At 43.3% G+C, this 16834-nt stretch overlaps 1 protein-coding gene across 1 annotated transcript in view; it reads right to left on the bottom strand.

The window, feature by feature from the left end:
• LOC126424585 (pecanex-like protein 1) overlaps window positions 1–16834 on the bottom strand; it is a 273094-nt gene that overhangs the window by 247819 nt on the left and 8441 nt on the right. The window contains exon 3 of the mRNA XM_050087327.1: window positions 4266–4576. Coding sequence (XP_049943284.1) covers window positions 4266–4576 — 311 coding nt within the window. The remainder of the gene's footprint in view (window positions 1–4265; window positions 4577–16834) is intronic.

Genomic DNA, 16834 nt, shown 5'->3' with positions numbered 1-16834 from the left:
GACCAGTGCAACAAAGTTAGACAGGTTAAGAAATGAGAGGATCAGAGAATAAGTGAAGGAGGAACCATTACAGGATTGGAGAGGATAGGACAGGATAATCAAGCTTTACATGGTACAGATAAGTTAAGCAAATAGATGAGAAGAGGATACCCAGACAGCACACAAGATGGAAAGAAAGATCAAGAGGAAGAATAAGAGACAGTTGGCTGGACAGAGTGAAGGACTGTGCGCTAAATAATGAACACTAGATGAAGGTGGAGATGATGATTACTAACATTTATTGTAAATCAGAATCATCTCTTATTCACAGTGGTGTAATGGGTTTTGCAGGGGATGGCTTCCCTCAAATAAACCTTCAAATTCCAATACAAGAGCACTGCTCAACTAAGTTTTTGACATTTTCTTTAAAAAGCATTTTGAAGCAGCTGAGATATCTCCATCTAAGTATGAGTCAAAATACCCCGTTATAAATATGATTTGCATGTGAACAGAATTGGCAGCCTGTAATGGTCCTCAAATTTTATTTTGATCAACTGAATCTCACAGAAAATTGGGTTTCAGTAAAATCTGAAATGGTAAAAATGATAGTCTGATAAAAAGATATTTCGTTATCCTGAAGTAGGGCACGATTGACACCACAAGAATGATGTCATGCAACACCATAACAAAAGAACAGTCCTCGGCTGAATGGGGCTGGGGCGGGGGAGTTTTGCTGGGAGTTAGAGAAGGTACGAAAAGAGTGGTGGGAGTGACAGGTGATGGTTTGATTTGGCACCTTCAGATGACACTGAGTATTAGTATCTGACAAGGAGATGTTTCTAGCAGTAGGATCAATTTTTTGAAAACACTTATACAGTGATGTAGGTTATGTTACCAGGTATCACACCCTGCTGACTTTCACCTCGACAAGACCCCATTAGCAAATAATGGGTGAAAAAAATTTCATAATTTCACATTATGCTCTAGAGTCTTAAAAATAGCAATATTAAACAGGCTGGTGGCATAGTATAATAGCTAAGGTACATTCAAAATATGTCTAAGATTTCGAGTTTGAATCTCAATCAGGTACTATAAAAATTTTTATTTTTCAATTGTTACCGAAATGACTTCCTTAATGTTTTATTCAGTTAACTGGTTTAAATATATTTTTTTTTTTCCTAGCAACCTGTCATATTATTTCAATCATTGTTTTAACTTTTGATTTTCTCTCATTTTTCTTCCTTTCATTCTTTTTCCATTTGGTGTCTACATGCATGAGGATCTAATTATTTTTATTTGTGTATCATAACATTTAAACATTCGAAAATGCTGGTCCATCAGCTGAAAACAAAAGACAAAATGATCTACTTATATTGATGTGCAATGGTGTCAAATGTGTGTTTTTGTTGAAGACATACATTTTTTACAGTAATTGTCATATATAAACCTAAAGCAAATTCTTGTTGGACTATGGACAAAATAAAGCAGATGAAGATTTAAATAAAAAAAGTGATTATAAGTAAAATGAAATTCAAGCCAAATGAGGAGCATACATGAATGCAATAACATGGACAAAAATATAAGATGATAACATGGTAGAAATTAAATCAAAGTTAATACATAATAAATAATTAAACTCACATAAAAAAGATTCCAAATTAAAGAAGAATGTTAAAGAGAAAAAATGGGAGCAAATCAAAAAGTCAATATGATGGTCATCATAACATGAAAAAGTATTAGAAATTTTTTAAAATACATTTAGATCAATTACTTCAATAAAAGTTATGATCAAAGTTATTGTGATAAAGATTAAAAAATAAAAATATCAAAGCACCTAATGATATTCAAATACACAACCTTCCGCATGTGTGGAACATAACTTAATTATTACACTACACCGTCAGTATGTGTGATAATGCTTTCTTAAGGCTCTAGAACATCACACAAAATTCTGAAATATTCTTACGTCGATTACCTACAAAACAAGGGTCCACCAGGATGAATGACTGCTGGGTGTGAAGCATGGACTGTATAAGTGGTTTCAAAAAGTAAACCCTACCCCACAGGACCTGTCCTAGTGAGTGGCAACAATGATGGTATCCATGTCAAAGTGCACTAGACAGAAGTTTTTATTTTGTGCTGAAGGCCAATAATAATAAACAACCTTGCACACTCTTCATGCTTATGATTAAAACCAGCAGTTTATCAACCTGCTTTGCAGGGTAGGCTACACAACAGTGGCAAGAAATGGTTTTCCAGCCCAACATGTAGGAAGGCAGAAAAAAAAAACACACACACACACACACACACACACACACACACACACACACACACAGAGAGAGAGAGAGAGAGAGAGAGACAGAGAGACAGAGAGAGAGAGGGGGGGGGGGGGGAGCAGGAGGGGTTGTTAGGAAGAGAGGTGAGGGGAGATGGATAGGGATAGAGGGGGAGGAGGAGATGGACAAACACAGGGATGGAGTGGGCAGAGAGGATGAAGAGTTGAAAATGAGATGGATATGGAGAGAAGGGGTGGAGCAGATAGGAAAAGGGACTAGAGGAGATGAATAGGGAGAGGTGGGGAGTAGGAGACAGACAGGGAGAGGGGAGATGGGTGCAAAACAGAGATGGCTAGGAAGGAGGGTGACAAGAGGCAATGGAAAGAGATATGGGACCAGGAGACAGTCAGAGAGAGGTGGGATGGAAGATGTGGACAGAGGATGTAGGAGGAGGAGATGGACAGAGGGAGGCAGAGGAGGATATGGTCAGAGAGAAGACTGGAGGAGATAGACATGGGGAGGAGAGGGGCAGATGGGCCCAAAGATGGCAGAGTAGAAGATGAGTGCAATGTGTGTCAAATAAGCATGCGAGTGAAACCACAGAGAAAAGAAACATTGTTACATGGAGAACACTACTGGCAACAGATACAGCATGGTTTGAGCTATTTTTTCAACATAATCAGTACCAGAATTTAGATACCTGGCATATTGTGAGATCAACTTTTGTATTCATTTGTTAGAAGTTAGCTGCCTGAGAATGAAATTAGCTTTTGATGGTCATCACTAGCTCTTGGTAAATGTAAAAATGCAGACTGGAGGTGCAAAGAAACATACAAATTGCTGGAAGCGAGATCACGACTGTACGGTGGACGATCAGTGCGGAAGACTGACGTGTACTTGCATCCCACACTTCTGTTGAGCGACTTAATATCAAACAATCACAGCCGTGACATTCTACATCTAGAACAAATAAGTGCAATCTATAAGCAGGTTTAGTCACTGTTGCAGCACGAAAATTACATCACACACAGAGTGTGACATTTGTGAGTGTACAATATTATGCCATCTGATGGGAATGCCGGACATAATTACATGCTGACGCACAGTCTGCTTTGCAAATCATGGCATGCTAACAAATGGAAGCAGACATTTTTTGTACATTGTTGCTTGATAATGTCCACAGTTATGTTATTACCACTTAAATAAAGTATTTGTTTAACATAAAAAATTGCTTCACAAAGCAAAAAGACTTCTTTTAATTACTACTACTACTACTGTTACTAGTAGTAGTAGTAGTAGTAGTAGTAGTAGTAGTTATCTGTGGATAAATAATGTGGTGTTACTGTTTAAGAGGTTGTGTGTGTATATCTGTGTGTGTGTGTGTGTGTGTGTGTGTGTGTGTGTGTGTGTGTGTGTGTGAGGGGGGGGGGGGGGGGGGGTGGCATGCGCACATTGATGATGATGATTATGATTATATGTACAGGTATACAGGTAGTTTGACAAGGAGAGGACAGTTAACCAGCTGTTGCAATATAGTAGGAACCCTTCCAGCATTTGCCAGAAGTAATTCATAAAACAATGGAAAATCTTAATGAAGTCATGAGGGTGAAGACTGGAACCTTCATACTCCACAACACATGGCCTATAAGTCTAAAATAGTTCAACCACATTAGGTTTAGCACTAGAACACAACATTGTTTAGCAAAAAAGTTACTTAACACTCTAAACAGCTAATGCTACACATCTTCATTTCTAAATACTGATTGATGCCACTGTGGAATTATGGCAAGATTCAGTGATTTTTACAGTTTTCTTTGAGGTGGCAGAAGAAAAAGAGAATGGAATCTTAATGAGACAAATTTTTCTCCACAGAATCTCTCTTTTTTCCAGCCACAAATCACTTCTGGCCAGTACGGTATACCCCGAACAGGAGAAGAAGAACTGACTGTTCTGCAGCCCACAGTCACTGCCTCTAAAACACAGAAAAATGACATCTACCACAAACCATACCTATCGTACTGCTGACTCCGTTACTGCGGAATACGGAATCGTCGAGGCTGCCGAGACGCGTGGCACTGGCGTGGCATTCCGTGGACGAGTTGAGCGAGTCGCGGTCACCGCCTCCTCCGCCACCCCCCGGCTGGGAGGCGACCCCTCCAGCTGCCGCGCTCACGCCTTGGCCGGAACCGTTCCCGTTACCAGGCTCCGTGTACGAGTTGCGGGAGCTGCATCCCACAGGCGGGGTGTCGCTCGACCTCTTCCCTCCCGCTGCACCACTGCTGCTGCCCAAGTCCTGCAGCTCGATGCCTTCCTCGGTGGCACTGCACAAGAGCATACAGAGGTACTTATTTCTAAATGTATGAGTCCTCAAAGTTATTACAAATGTTTTGCACTGTAAAAAAATAACAAACACACACACACACACACACGTTACTGGAATAATTAAAAACGGCAATATCAGTAGCACAGTAGCCACTGAAATGATTAGACAGTCAACCACATTTCTCCTACATCGCGTAGTTGATGGTATGTACAGCAAACCTGCCCCTTTTGCCCAAACCAACAGCTCATTTCATTGAATTAATAGAAGAATAATCTACATATAGTTTTAAAGTCACTTTCTTTGGTTGCCAAATTTGTTCAATAGTCAGAAAAATACATTTTCAGCAACTTTCCAGCAGCCATAAATAGTTTAGCTAATAGTAAAGTTCAGTTTGTGAAGAGTATAAAGGATTCATTGTTGGCCAACGACTACTACTCCACTCGAGAATTCCTTAGTAAAATCAGTTATGCTATATTATTAACATCAAATACTAAGTTATATAACATTTGATTTCTACAATTTTTCAGTGCAGTAAAGTGATAAATTAAATACATTTTTTTAAACTCCTTCCACAACCACGAGGACCATTTCATTTAGCGTCTGTGAAAGGAGCATTAGAATAAGACTTTCTTATCTATCCTTGTTTTACAACATGTTCTATACCCTTAAGGATCTCTTCACTGTAGGAAGACGAATGCTACTACATCCCTCACATACACCAGTGCAACTACAATTTTAGTGTTATGACACTGAGATGATGTAGAATCAAACAATGGAAAATCCGGGATGGAATGTAACAATGTTACAAAAAGGATGGTTGCTACTCACCATATGGCGGACAGACTGAGTTGCAGATAGGCGCAACACAAAGACTGTCAGAAAGAGAGCTTTTGGCAAACAAGGCCTCTGGTGAAAACACACACACACACACACACACACACACACACACACACACGTGCAACTCGCACACTCTTGGCCACAGTCTCTAGCTGCTGAGGCCACAATCAGCAGCCAGAGACTGCAGTTGTGTGTGTGTGTGTGTGTGTGTGTGTGTGTGTGTGTGTGTGTAGTCTGACTGATTCCACACATTCCATAGTTAGCTTTTACATGTCACCTCACCTTCACAACCACTTTTACAAGTCAGTTGTCAGTACTGTAACCATTCAAATTAACAACCTCAAATACTATAGATTATCAATATATTTGTGTCACTCCCATCACACTATCAGCCATGCTGTTCCTCTAGGGATAATATATCAAAGCAACTATCACAGCCTATGAAAACCAAAACTACAGACAGACACTAATGAATGCCTCTTATTTATTTTTTTTAAAAAATCATCTACTTAGAAACCCCCTTCCACCCTGTTGCAGTATTTCTTCTTGATAGTACATCATATATGATCAAAACTGTGTATCAGACCAAGGCCCATATACTCGGGATCTTTGCTTTTCACGGGCAAGTGTTCTACCAACTGAGCTACACAAGCATGACTCATGACCCTTCGGCATGCTTTACTCCTGCCAGTACCTCATCTCCTCCCTTTCGAAGTTCAGAGAAGCCCTCCTATGAAACTTGCATATCTAGCACTCCTGGGAAAAAGGATATTGCAGAGGTGTTACTTGGCAACAGACTGGGGTATGTTTCCAGATGGAGTTTTTCCACTCTCATAGTCAATGGTAAAGTACCACCATTAGTGACACATTCCTTCATCTATGACAACTCAATCAAAAAGACTGGATCTTTAACAGTATTTTACAGCCTCACTCCACACATATATTATCATTATCTGCAAGTCTTCATCAGATGAGATCTCTACAAATTACGACAAAGGAGGTAGTAAAGCGATAAGAGACAGTTTGAAAATCAAAATAGTAGTCACTTTACACTGTTATGTAGTTAACATTAGCCTTCAGATCCAGCAATTAGAGCTCTGATATGTTTACATTGCAGGTACCTCTCATGACCCCTTTAGTTAATGAATTACTATGTAATGACCTCTTTAGTAAATGAATTGGTATGTAATGTATTCAAGTGCATAATTAAGCTGTGTATAAAAGTTAAATGATTTGTAATTTGTTTTCTAGTATTTTACTACCCCTTTTTATTTTTTTAAACAGATTATTTGATAATTGCTAAGAAGTCGAAACTGGTAATTAAACTATTTGTATGGTTCAAGGCTGTCAAATGCAATAAAAGAATAACTGTAATAAAAGAATTAATTGCAAGACAGTCACCAAGTTCCTTTGTGTTACACGGTTAGCTTATGAAAGAACAGATCTCTTTGTCAAGAGTAAAATTAAGAAATGACCTCACTCACACACACGGCCACTGCCAACCACGAAACTGGATGCCACTTGGTGACACTGAGGGCACATGACAGTGTAGGCAAAATATATACTTGGGGAAGAGACGCATGGGAAATTATTCTCGTGGTGATATGAGCCACAAATGGGGAAATCCAGAAACATAAGCAACTTTGACAAAGGGCAGACCTGTCACAGCCCTCTGTCTGAGAATGAGCAACTCTACAATGAAGAAAGTGGTCAGCTATTCACGTGCTACTTTCGTGAGCAATAATAGTCAAATGAGCAAAGAATGCAGACATAAAACCAATGGACCACCTCTATAGTGAATTAAAGATATTGGTAAATAATGAAAGTTACATAATGAAACCATGTCCTCTATCACCAATGTATAGAACCTTTAATGGTGACTAGTTTTGAACTATTGTGTTCATTTTCAAACCACTACCTGCATCTCTAATGTCTGACTGTAACACAATTCCACCAAAACATTCAAATTATGTTACAGTCAAATATCAATAATTACACAGGAATTACATTAGTACCCTTAAAATATGAAATCTTACCAAAAACTCTTCCGGGCGTATTAAATCCTCAATTAGATAAATTGAGGAGCTTCAAGTGGCATTTAGGAATAACAGATCCTATCAAGAGCCAACTCTAAACCTCAAACAGACCAATAAGTATATGAAAATATATAAAAAGATGACATATTTGCTGACTTAAAAATAATAAAAAAAGTGATAGAGACTCCCTTCTCAAAACCTTGAAGAAATTTGCAGTAGACGGGAAAAACTGTGAAAATAATTACACGAACTCTTACAAACACAGTACCTAAAAAATTTCTTGGGATAACATCTGAACCCTTCCAAATTATATCAGGAATCAGACAAACCGTTTCTCACCACTATAATTTTGCTGTACACCAGCAAAAGCTATACAGAATAGAAAATAAGGGAAGAAAAGCAAGATTTAGTAATTATGTAAAGCTGGGTCAACTGAAAGAAACAATAAATTGTTTGGCTTTTGGAAACAATCTCTTAACAATATATGGAACCTTGAAGAATTTAAAGGAACCACTAGAACTTCTGAAGGAAATAGATAGAAGAATAGTCTACAAATATCATTTGAAAAGACAGAATACATAATAAATGAAAGTAGCTCACCAAGAATTTTAAATACCACGCATGGCAGGCAACTGAGAAAGGTTGGGAACATAACATTAATATTCGCATGGTTTTTGTCAACTCCACAAAGCTTGTGCAGTCAACAATGTCTTTAAAGAATTTCAGTTTCCACAGAAGTTACTGTGTCTAGTACAGACTGTATTGGATTGATGGGGTTAAAGGGACCAAACTATGAGGTCATTGGTCCCTCCATCCTATAAGCATCAAGCTGGGAATAGTCCTCAGAGAGGAAAGGCACACAAGACAAATCCTGACTGACCAGATTACATTGAAGAATCAAGAAAACCAAGAGATAGAAGCAAGTAGACATGAGTAGGGGTGAGAAGGAGTAAGCTGGGGAGTTGCCCCACCCAAAAAGTAGCTGGAGACTCCCAGGACACACAATGGGAGACATACCCTCTGCATCCAGTTGGTGTATCTTCAGCCTTCATTACCACAAGAAAGTTAGCAATGCAGACAAGTCGATTCAATCTTAAAACAGAAACAATGACAATAACACAGTCAACCAACAACAGACGTAAAAGAATTAAAAATGGTGGGAATGGCAGTTGCCAGGCCAGATTACCGAACAAGGGCAGCCGTGGGGTCCCTGGATTGGACCAACTGGCAGGGCACCTCTTCAGTCCCTCAACTGGCCGACGAGGCCAGTGTACCGTACTGCACAAAGAGGGGTAGAAACTACTTTCACAGGTAAAACATAACAAAATCATGTGCTTTGGCATCATCAGCTAGCTATAGAGACAGCGTGTCTGCAAGATTAAGGTTGCACTGTGAGGTGGCCACATTATGACAGTCCAGCAGGATGTCTGCCACTGTCAGATGGGCACCTCATCAACAATGGGGTGGATTCTAACACCGTAGGATGCGTAGGATGTGGGTGTTTGTAAGGTGCAAAAGCAACTGGGATCATATGTGCTCATGTTGGAACGGTAGAAAATGAAAACAAAGAGAGGAGTTAAAAACAAGTACACGTTAATCGCAACTGACAGAGGAGAAGACAGCTAAAAATAGGGGCATGGAGAAAGGTCTATAAAATACACCTTAGAGAAATGGAGGAACTCAACTAAAAATTAAATGTTTTTCAATATATTGCTACGATGGATAAAAAGTTCCCTAAAACGGATGACAGCTCAGATGGCAAAAGAGAAAAAAAAAGGCAAACTGTCAAAGGTTGAGCACAATGAGGACAAAGGGGTGGAGGAGCACTGCTTAACAAATGGCGATGGCGAAAAAGACAGTGCCTGATACATAACCTAGCTAAAATCTCCTCACAGTGAGAGGGCCAAGAGGAGTCAACCAAGCCGCTGGAAGAGGCTTAATAGCCCCGAGTTTGTTCCCGTGAAGGGTGAACCAGTGGTGATACCAAAATGACACCACCGGCTGACAGACGGCAACATCAGAGGGAATGTAAGAACTAGCAGTCTGAGGTACGAGGACTGCAGCCTCAGCAGCAGTGTCCACAACCTCGTTTACTGCCAGACCGGCGTGACCGGGAACTCACATAAAATCACAGCAGCGCCACCAAGAGTGAGCAAGTGACAGCTTTCCTGGACCTGTTGTACTAAGGAATGGACAGTGTACAGCACACAGAGGCTCTGAAGGGCACAGAGAGTTGGAGCAGATGACGCAATTGAAAAGCCTGTGTTGCGGGATGTACTGCGTGGCCTGATACAGGTTGAAGAGCTCTACTGTAAATACTGAGCAGTGTTCAGAAGCCGACAGCAAAAAATGCCGGTGCCAATGACGAAGGCTCACCCAACACCACGGTCAGTCCGAGAGCCATCAGTGTACGTAAAGATACTATCGCAAAGTTCTGTGCGAAGGTCGTGAAACTGAAGGCAATACAGCAAAGCTGGTGTAGTGTCCTCAGGGGGCAAATGAAGACCATGTTGAATACAGACCGCCACACGAAACCAAGGTGGTGAAGGGTTCACGTCCACTGGGAAAGTGGCAGGTAGCGATAAGTTAAGCTGCAAAAGCCTAAAGCGATCTCCAGGAAGTAACAGAGAAGATGGATGTGCACCGTATTGGAGATCAAAGGAATCATCGAAGAAGGAGGCATAGGATGGGTAGCCAGGCATAACAGACAAATGGCATGCACACCTGCTGAGGAGATAGTCAAGGCAGTAGAACAGCGGTAGTTTGGTAGCTTCTGCATAAATATTCTGGACCGGGACAGTGTAAAAGGCGCCAGTGGACAAATGGATGCCCTGATGGTGGATAGTATTGAGACGGCATAAGATGGACGGACATGCAGATGCATAAACGAAACACCCAGTCTAATTTCGAATGAACAAGGGTGGTTTAATCTGCTCCTCAGGAAATACCACTGAGGACACGTAGGACCTTGAGGGACCACATACAGCAGGCTGCCAGGTAACACACTTGGGAGGACCAAGAAAGTTTCCTATCTAGCATGAGCCCCAGGAATCTCGTAGTTTCAACGAACAAATGAGCAACGGACTCAAGATGTAAAGACAGTGGAGGAAACCAATTGTGCTAGCAGAAATGCATGCAAACAGTTTTATCAGTGGAAAAGTGAAAGCCATTCTTGATGCTCCACGAGTAAAAATGATCGAGACCTCACTGAAGATGCCGCTCAACGAGACAGGTCTGTGGAGAAGTGCAATAGATACCAAAATCGTCAACGAAAAGGGAGCCAGAGATGCCTGGTGGGAGACAGTCCATTATAGAGTTAATGGCGATAGCAAGAGGACGACACTCAGGATGGAACCCTGAGGCGCACCATTATCCTGGATGAAGGTGTCTGACAAGGCAGGACTCACATGTACCTTGAAAACTCAGTCTCTTAAAAATTCCTGAAGGAAACGGGGCACACGGCCACGGAAGCCCTGTGTGTAGAGAATACAGGGGATACCAGTTCTCCAGCAGGTGTCGTAAGCTTTCTCCAAATCGAAAAACACTGCTACAGTTTCAGATTTCTGCAGAAAATCATTCATGACATGGGTGGAAAAAGTGGTGAGATGGTCAACTACAGAATGGTGCACTCTAAATCCATACTGTGCAGTGATTAGTAAAGTGTGAGACTCTAGCCACCGTAGCAGCTGGACATTAATCATACATTTCATCACCTCACAAACACAGCTGGGGAGAGAAATGAGGCGGTAGCTACAAGGGAGGTGTTTGCCCTTACAGGGCTTAGGCATGAGTATGACACTGGCTACACACCCGCGTCTGGGAAACATGCCTTCTGCCCAGATGCAGTTTTATGTATGAAGCAGAAAGTGCTTGCCCGCAAGGGAAAGATACTGCAACATCTGAATGTGAACATCATCTGGCCCTGGGGCGGAGCAGCAGGATGAAGCGTGAGCATTGTCTAGCTCCCTCATAATAAAGGCGGAATTTTAGCACTCACGATTCTGGGACGAGATGGATATCACCTGAGCCTCCTGCGTTTGTTGCCAATGGAGGAAGGCAGGGTGATAGTGGGAGGAGCTCGAAATCTCCACAAAATGGTGGTCCAAGCTGTTGGAGATAGCTGCAGGGTCCATTAAGACATCATCTGCTACTGTCATGCCAGAAATTGGGGAATGGATCCCGGTTCCAGAGAGTAGTCGGAGGTTGGCCCACACAATGGAAGAGGGAGTGGAACTGTTAAAAGAACTAGAGAATGAAGTCCAGGTAGCTTTTTTGCTATCCTGAAGAGCACGATGACACTGCGCACGCAACATGTATAATGAATGCAGTTTGCTATCATAGGAAGACAGCTAAAAATGCGGAGAGCATGTCTCCACGCGCGAAATGCCTTGCAGCACACCTCAGTCCACCAAGGGACCGGAATACAGCGTGGTAAAGAGGAAGTGTGAGGAATGGAACATTTTGCGACAGTAAGAATAATGCTTGTATGATATTCTACCTGGTCATCACACCTGGAGAAATGATGTTCGTCAAACGTTGCCAGGGAGGAGTAAAGCCTACAGCCAGCCTTAGTAAGCTGACACTTGGGTGTGCATGTAGGTGGAGTAGGATTCAGCAAACGGATAGTACATGGGAAATAGTCACTCGGGTATGTGTTAGAGAGAATGGACCACTTGGGACAAAAGGCAAGCTGGGCAGTGCAGAAGGATAGGTCCACACAGGAATAGCTGTACATGAAGTCTGAAAGGGACACAGATGCTCCTGCGTTAAGGCAGATGAGGGTAAGCTGATTGAGGTCAGCCAAGAAGGCACCTCTTTGACAGGTTCTATGAGAACCCCAAACGGGATGGTGCACATTAAAGTCAACAAGCAACAGAAAGAAGTAAGATAGCTGCCCAACAAGCTGGAGGAAATCTGCTCTGGTGACATTGAAGGACAGAGGGACATAAATGGTTACAAAGGAGAAAGGTCAGATCAGGAAGGAAAAGGCGAACTGCATCAGCTTGAAGGCAGGGAGATGGGTTGACTATGAACGTCATATAGTACGAGCAGTATGACTCCTCCATAATATGGAATGCCGTCCTCGAGGGGAACGTCAAAACAGACTGGGAAGAAATGCTAGGGCTCAAAGCGGTCTTGAGGATGCAACTGTGTTTCTCGGAGGCAGAGAACAAGCGGATGCTGCGATTCTTAGAGCAGCCGTAAACCCTATCTGTTGGATCGAAGACCGCGTACGTCCCATTGGAGGAGAATCATGATGAGGAAAAAATGAAGGGGTGTCACCTCAGGAGCTGTCAAGTGACGGCCTTCGAAGGCTCGCTGCTACAGGCCACAGTAGCAGGAGGAACCTGCACCACAAGGTCTACAGAAGTGTTGGTATTCTCCTTCTGTCAGCCTGCAGAGTCCAGGCTAGAAAAACGTCTGATAGTGCTCACTGGAAACACGGAGGTTGGCCAGGTGAGGGCATCACAGGGCAACACCATCGCAGAGGATCGTCGAGTCGGCGAAGGGGAAGACGCTTGCCTTTGTTGGGATTCTTGGAGCCTTTCTGGTTGGCAGAGGAAGACTCAGATGTCGGATGGGTGGAGGGACCTAGGAAGTCATCATGGGAGTATTTCTTCTTTCCTTTCCAGCCTGCAAGTTGTGTAGCAGCTGACTTCACCTCAAGAGGTGAATGTTTGGTGACATGTTGCACAGCTGGAGGAGGAGATGAGGACGCTACTATGACGCTGGGTGATTTCACAACCGTGGTGCAAAACTTGAGGTCACAAGTCTACGTGGCTACATCCTTCATGGCACGAGATGTAGCAAGAACAGTACTGTGGGTGCTGGATGGTAGAACACAGGGTTTCTGACTAGCCAACAACTTGCGAGCGACTGGCTAAGGCACTTTTTCCTTCACTCTGATCTCCTGGGCAGCCCGCTCATCAAGATACATGGGACAATCGTGGGAGGAGGTGGCACGGTCACCACTGCAGTTGATGCAGCAGGGAGAAGGAGAAAGACAATTACCCTCGTGAGCATCACTATCACAGGTGACACATTTGGCTGGGTGTCGACAGGACTCTCGAGTGTCGTCGTAATGATGACACTGGTAGCAGCGCATCGAGTTCGGAATATACAGCCTGACCGTGATAACTTCATAACCTGCTTTGATCTTTGACAGAGGAACTACTCTATTAAAAGTGAGAAGAGAGTGCATGTGGACTGTATGCTGGTATCTACTTTATTTCAACACCTGGTGGAATGTAATGACACCCTGATCAGAAAGGTATGTTTGGACTTCTGTCTCGGTCAGACCATTGAGCAACCTAGTGTAAATAACACTACTGGAAGAACTCAGAATTTGATGAGCCTCGACATGACAGGATATCCATGGAGGAGTGAAGCCGCAAGCAGTTGTGCTTGAGAATCACAAGCAGTCTCTAAAAGCAAAGCGCCATTGCATAAATGAGAGAGGATTTCACTGAGCCAGCAACTGCATCAACACCTGTCCGAATAATAAACGGATTTGCCATAGCAGAGGACTGACTGTCTTTAGTACATGAAACCAACAGGAACCGTGGTGCAGCTGAGACGCTCTTCAAATCGTTAGCCTCATTCCATTTACATTTCATAGATGCTGAATGTGAAGATGATTGGCTCATTGTGAGAATATCCTGCAAGATTGCTGGCATCTCCCATGGTGCGCTCCTTGCAACAGGGCCCCCCTGCAGAAGGGGATGCACCTGCCTTAAGTGATCATTCACACCTCCCGAACACCTGACAGAGGGGCCAATAGGCAATATGGAAAGGCAGCAGCTCAGGCAATCACCCCTCGCTGGGCCTGGCCTGTACCAGGGGGTACGTTCGAACACTACCTGTCAACCTGCAGCTGGGAATTATGCTTTACCTCTTACGTCAGACGCGTGAGCTGGCCTTTGGGAGCACACAGGGAGGAAAAAGGAAAAAAGAGGGACCTTAAATGCTGAAGCAAAGTAAGGATAGCAGAAGGGGAATGAAGAAAAAAGAAAAGAACGAAAAACAATGGAGAGAGAGTTCCGATATTGGCCACTGAAAATGCAGAACACAATTCCAGAAACATCCCAGCTGCGTTCCCCTAGGGAGGGAAAAAGGAATAGCGAGAGGATAGACATATAGCATGGAAGGGAAAAGGTTCTGGAAAGGTTGAAGCCCAGTGGTAGCCAAGCACGAACCCGCCAAAGAGCAGCGAGCCCTCTGGAGGTAGGATGTGGGTGTGGGTGAGCCAATTGTGCCCAATGTGTAGTCCAGAGAACGGTAGATTCACTGTGAGGAGAATTTAGGGATGACTGCCGCATTGTCATGGCCCCTTTTTATTGCTCACAGTTTGTTTGGAGAAACCAGGGCACAACTGATCTGCGTACCAAGCCTCCGACAACTGATAGAGTAGGGTCAACCAAAGGTCCGGTTCCAGTGCCCAATACTCCAAAGTCAGCATCCCAGTAGCTAACTTGGCCAACCGCTCAGCATGTCCATTCCCTGGGATCCCAATGCAACTTATTGTCTAGCAGACAAAGATGACTGACTGTTCAGCTTGATAGACATCAGAAAGGAGATCCCGGATAGCCACGACCAATGGGTGTTGAGGGGTAGCACTGGCTGACTACTTAGAGAGTAACACCCTTTTAAGCACATCTTACCAGTGCGAGAACAACCACGAACAAGGGCTTGAGCAATCCATATGCCATACTGAAGTGTACGGGTACTGGAATTCAAGACACAAATATCGAGCTATGTGAGCAAACTTCTGATATGTTTACCACAGCCAGTGTCTGTAGTTCCACCCTACAAAGGGTGTGGGCACTGAAGACACTCAGCCTGGGGAAGGGTGGGGGAAGCTGGAAATCAGGGTAGACAATGCCATCTGAGAAACTTTGCTATCAGGAAGGAGATACACATTACAGACAGTAAAACCCAGAGATGTCTGCACACGAACAGCCACAGCCTCTAAAGTCTTACTCAGTAAGACACTTTTTAGCTGTAGACAGAGGCTAGAAAATATGTGCAAACTCTGTCTGACACTATCTTAGTCAGCTCAATTCTTAAAACAGTCCCAGTAGACATGGAGGGTAGGGGTTCATAATGCTGGCAACAAGTTTCCTGGAGGACAATGCAGAGAGAAACAAAAGAAATGTTGTAGCTGACAGGTGGTGGAAAAAAACACTACAGAAACACTACAGTTCTATTGAAAGATCACATTATCAGCATCCTTTTAAAGTGGTCACGTCCTAGGGTCACCCCTGTCACCGGCTGCGAGGATATGGCAGGTTGACTGGGGGATCTGGTACTACAGGAGCCACTGGCAACTCTGCCTCAGGCTCTCAGATGGAATGAGGGGAATCTGGTGGTAAGGGGACAGTTGGAACCTCCTCCATCTATGAGATCTTCTTTTGGTCTCTCCTCTCCTTGGACGATTTTGATGTCCACGAGGGCTTATCTGCCCCAGTTTCAGAGATGGAGAAGGAACACTAAGCTCTACAACCAGCAACACACAGCTTGTTCAGCCACTTGCTGGTACCTGGTCGCAGATCAGCTGAATCCTGGGAAGAGAGCATCCTATGGAACCCCCTTCCTGGGGTGGGATGAAAGAGGAAGGAGTTTCTTCTCCAGCTGTGGGTTGGGGATCAATGTCCCTGTGATCGATGGGGGGGGGGGGGGGGGGGTAGATGTTCCCAAGGTGGTTGCGGGGCAAAGAGTATGAGGAGAGACCCCAAGCACCACAAGAGCTGGTGTACTCAGACAGCCCAGGGGGCCCAACATAGATGGCACAAAGAGTGAGGATACTGTTACTACAGAGGATTATGTAATGCAGAGACTTCTTTAGTGCACACAGTGCCCAGGATGCGGTCGCAACTGCTGTACTGGAAAGTTCCCAGCACAAAGGAAGAGAGCCAAATAAAATTAATTTGATAATTCCAACCAAAGATTTGAGTTGCCTACAAAATTTTGAATTCATCAATAATACTCTGAGACTGCACACATCTTTAATTGACAAGTCCTAAAACTAAATATATCACTTTGTGCAATTAAAGTAATTTAACCCTGTCAATGAGTATCACCAAAGGATTGCTTACATGGAGGACCATCAAATGGAGGGGGTGGAGTAATTTTCAAACTCTCTGTTTGGTTAATGTAGAAAATGTTCAAAATGTTGAATTTCTTAACAATTCCTGGCTATTACATTTGAATGTAAGGTAAAGCCATGTGGCGGTGTGGGCATATCTGTTTCCCTTGTTCGGAGAATTCGCACCTTAACAGGTGTCCCAACCTGAGAGGCAATGAGACTGTGCCATCCTCACAGTCAAGTGAGTATAACCTCCTGCTTGAGAGGAAAAGGCAATAGGGAGAAAACACCAAGTCAC

Source organism: Schistocerca serialis, chromosome 10 (genome assembly GCF_023864345.2).
Source record: "Schistocerca serialis cubense isolate TAMUIC-IGC-003099 chromosome 10, iqSchSeri2.2, whole genome shotgun sequence".
Lineage (NCBI taxonomy): Eukaryota > Metazoa > Arthropoda > Insecta > Orthoptera > Acrididae > Schistocerca > Schistocerca serialis.
Note: the sequence above shows the minus strand (reverse complement) of the source record. Positions and strands in the feature narration are given on the sequence as shown.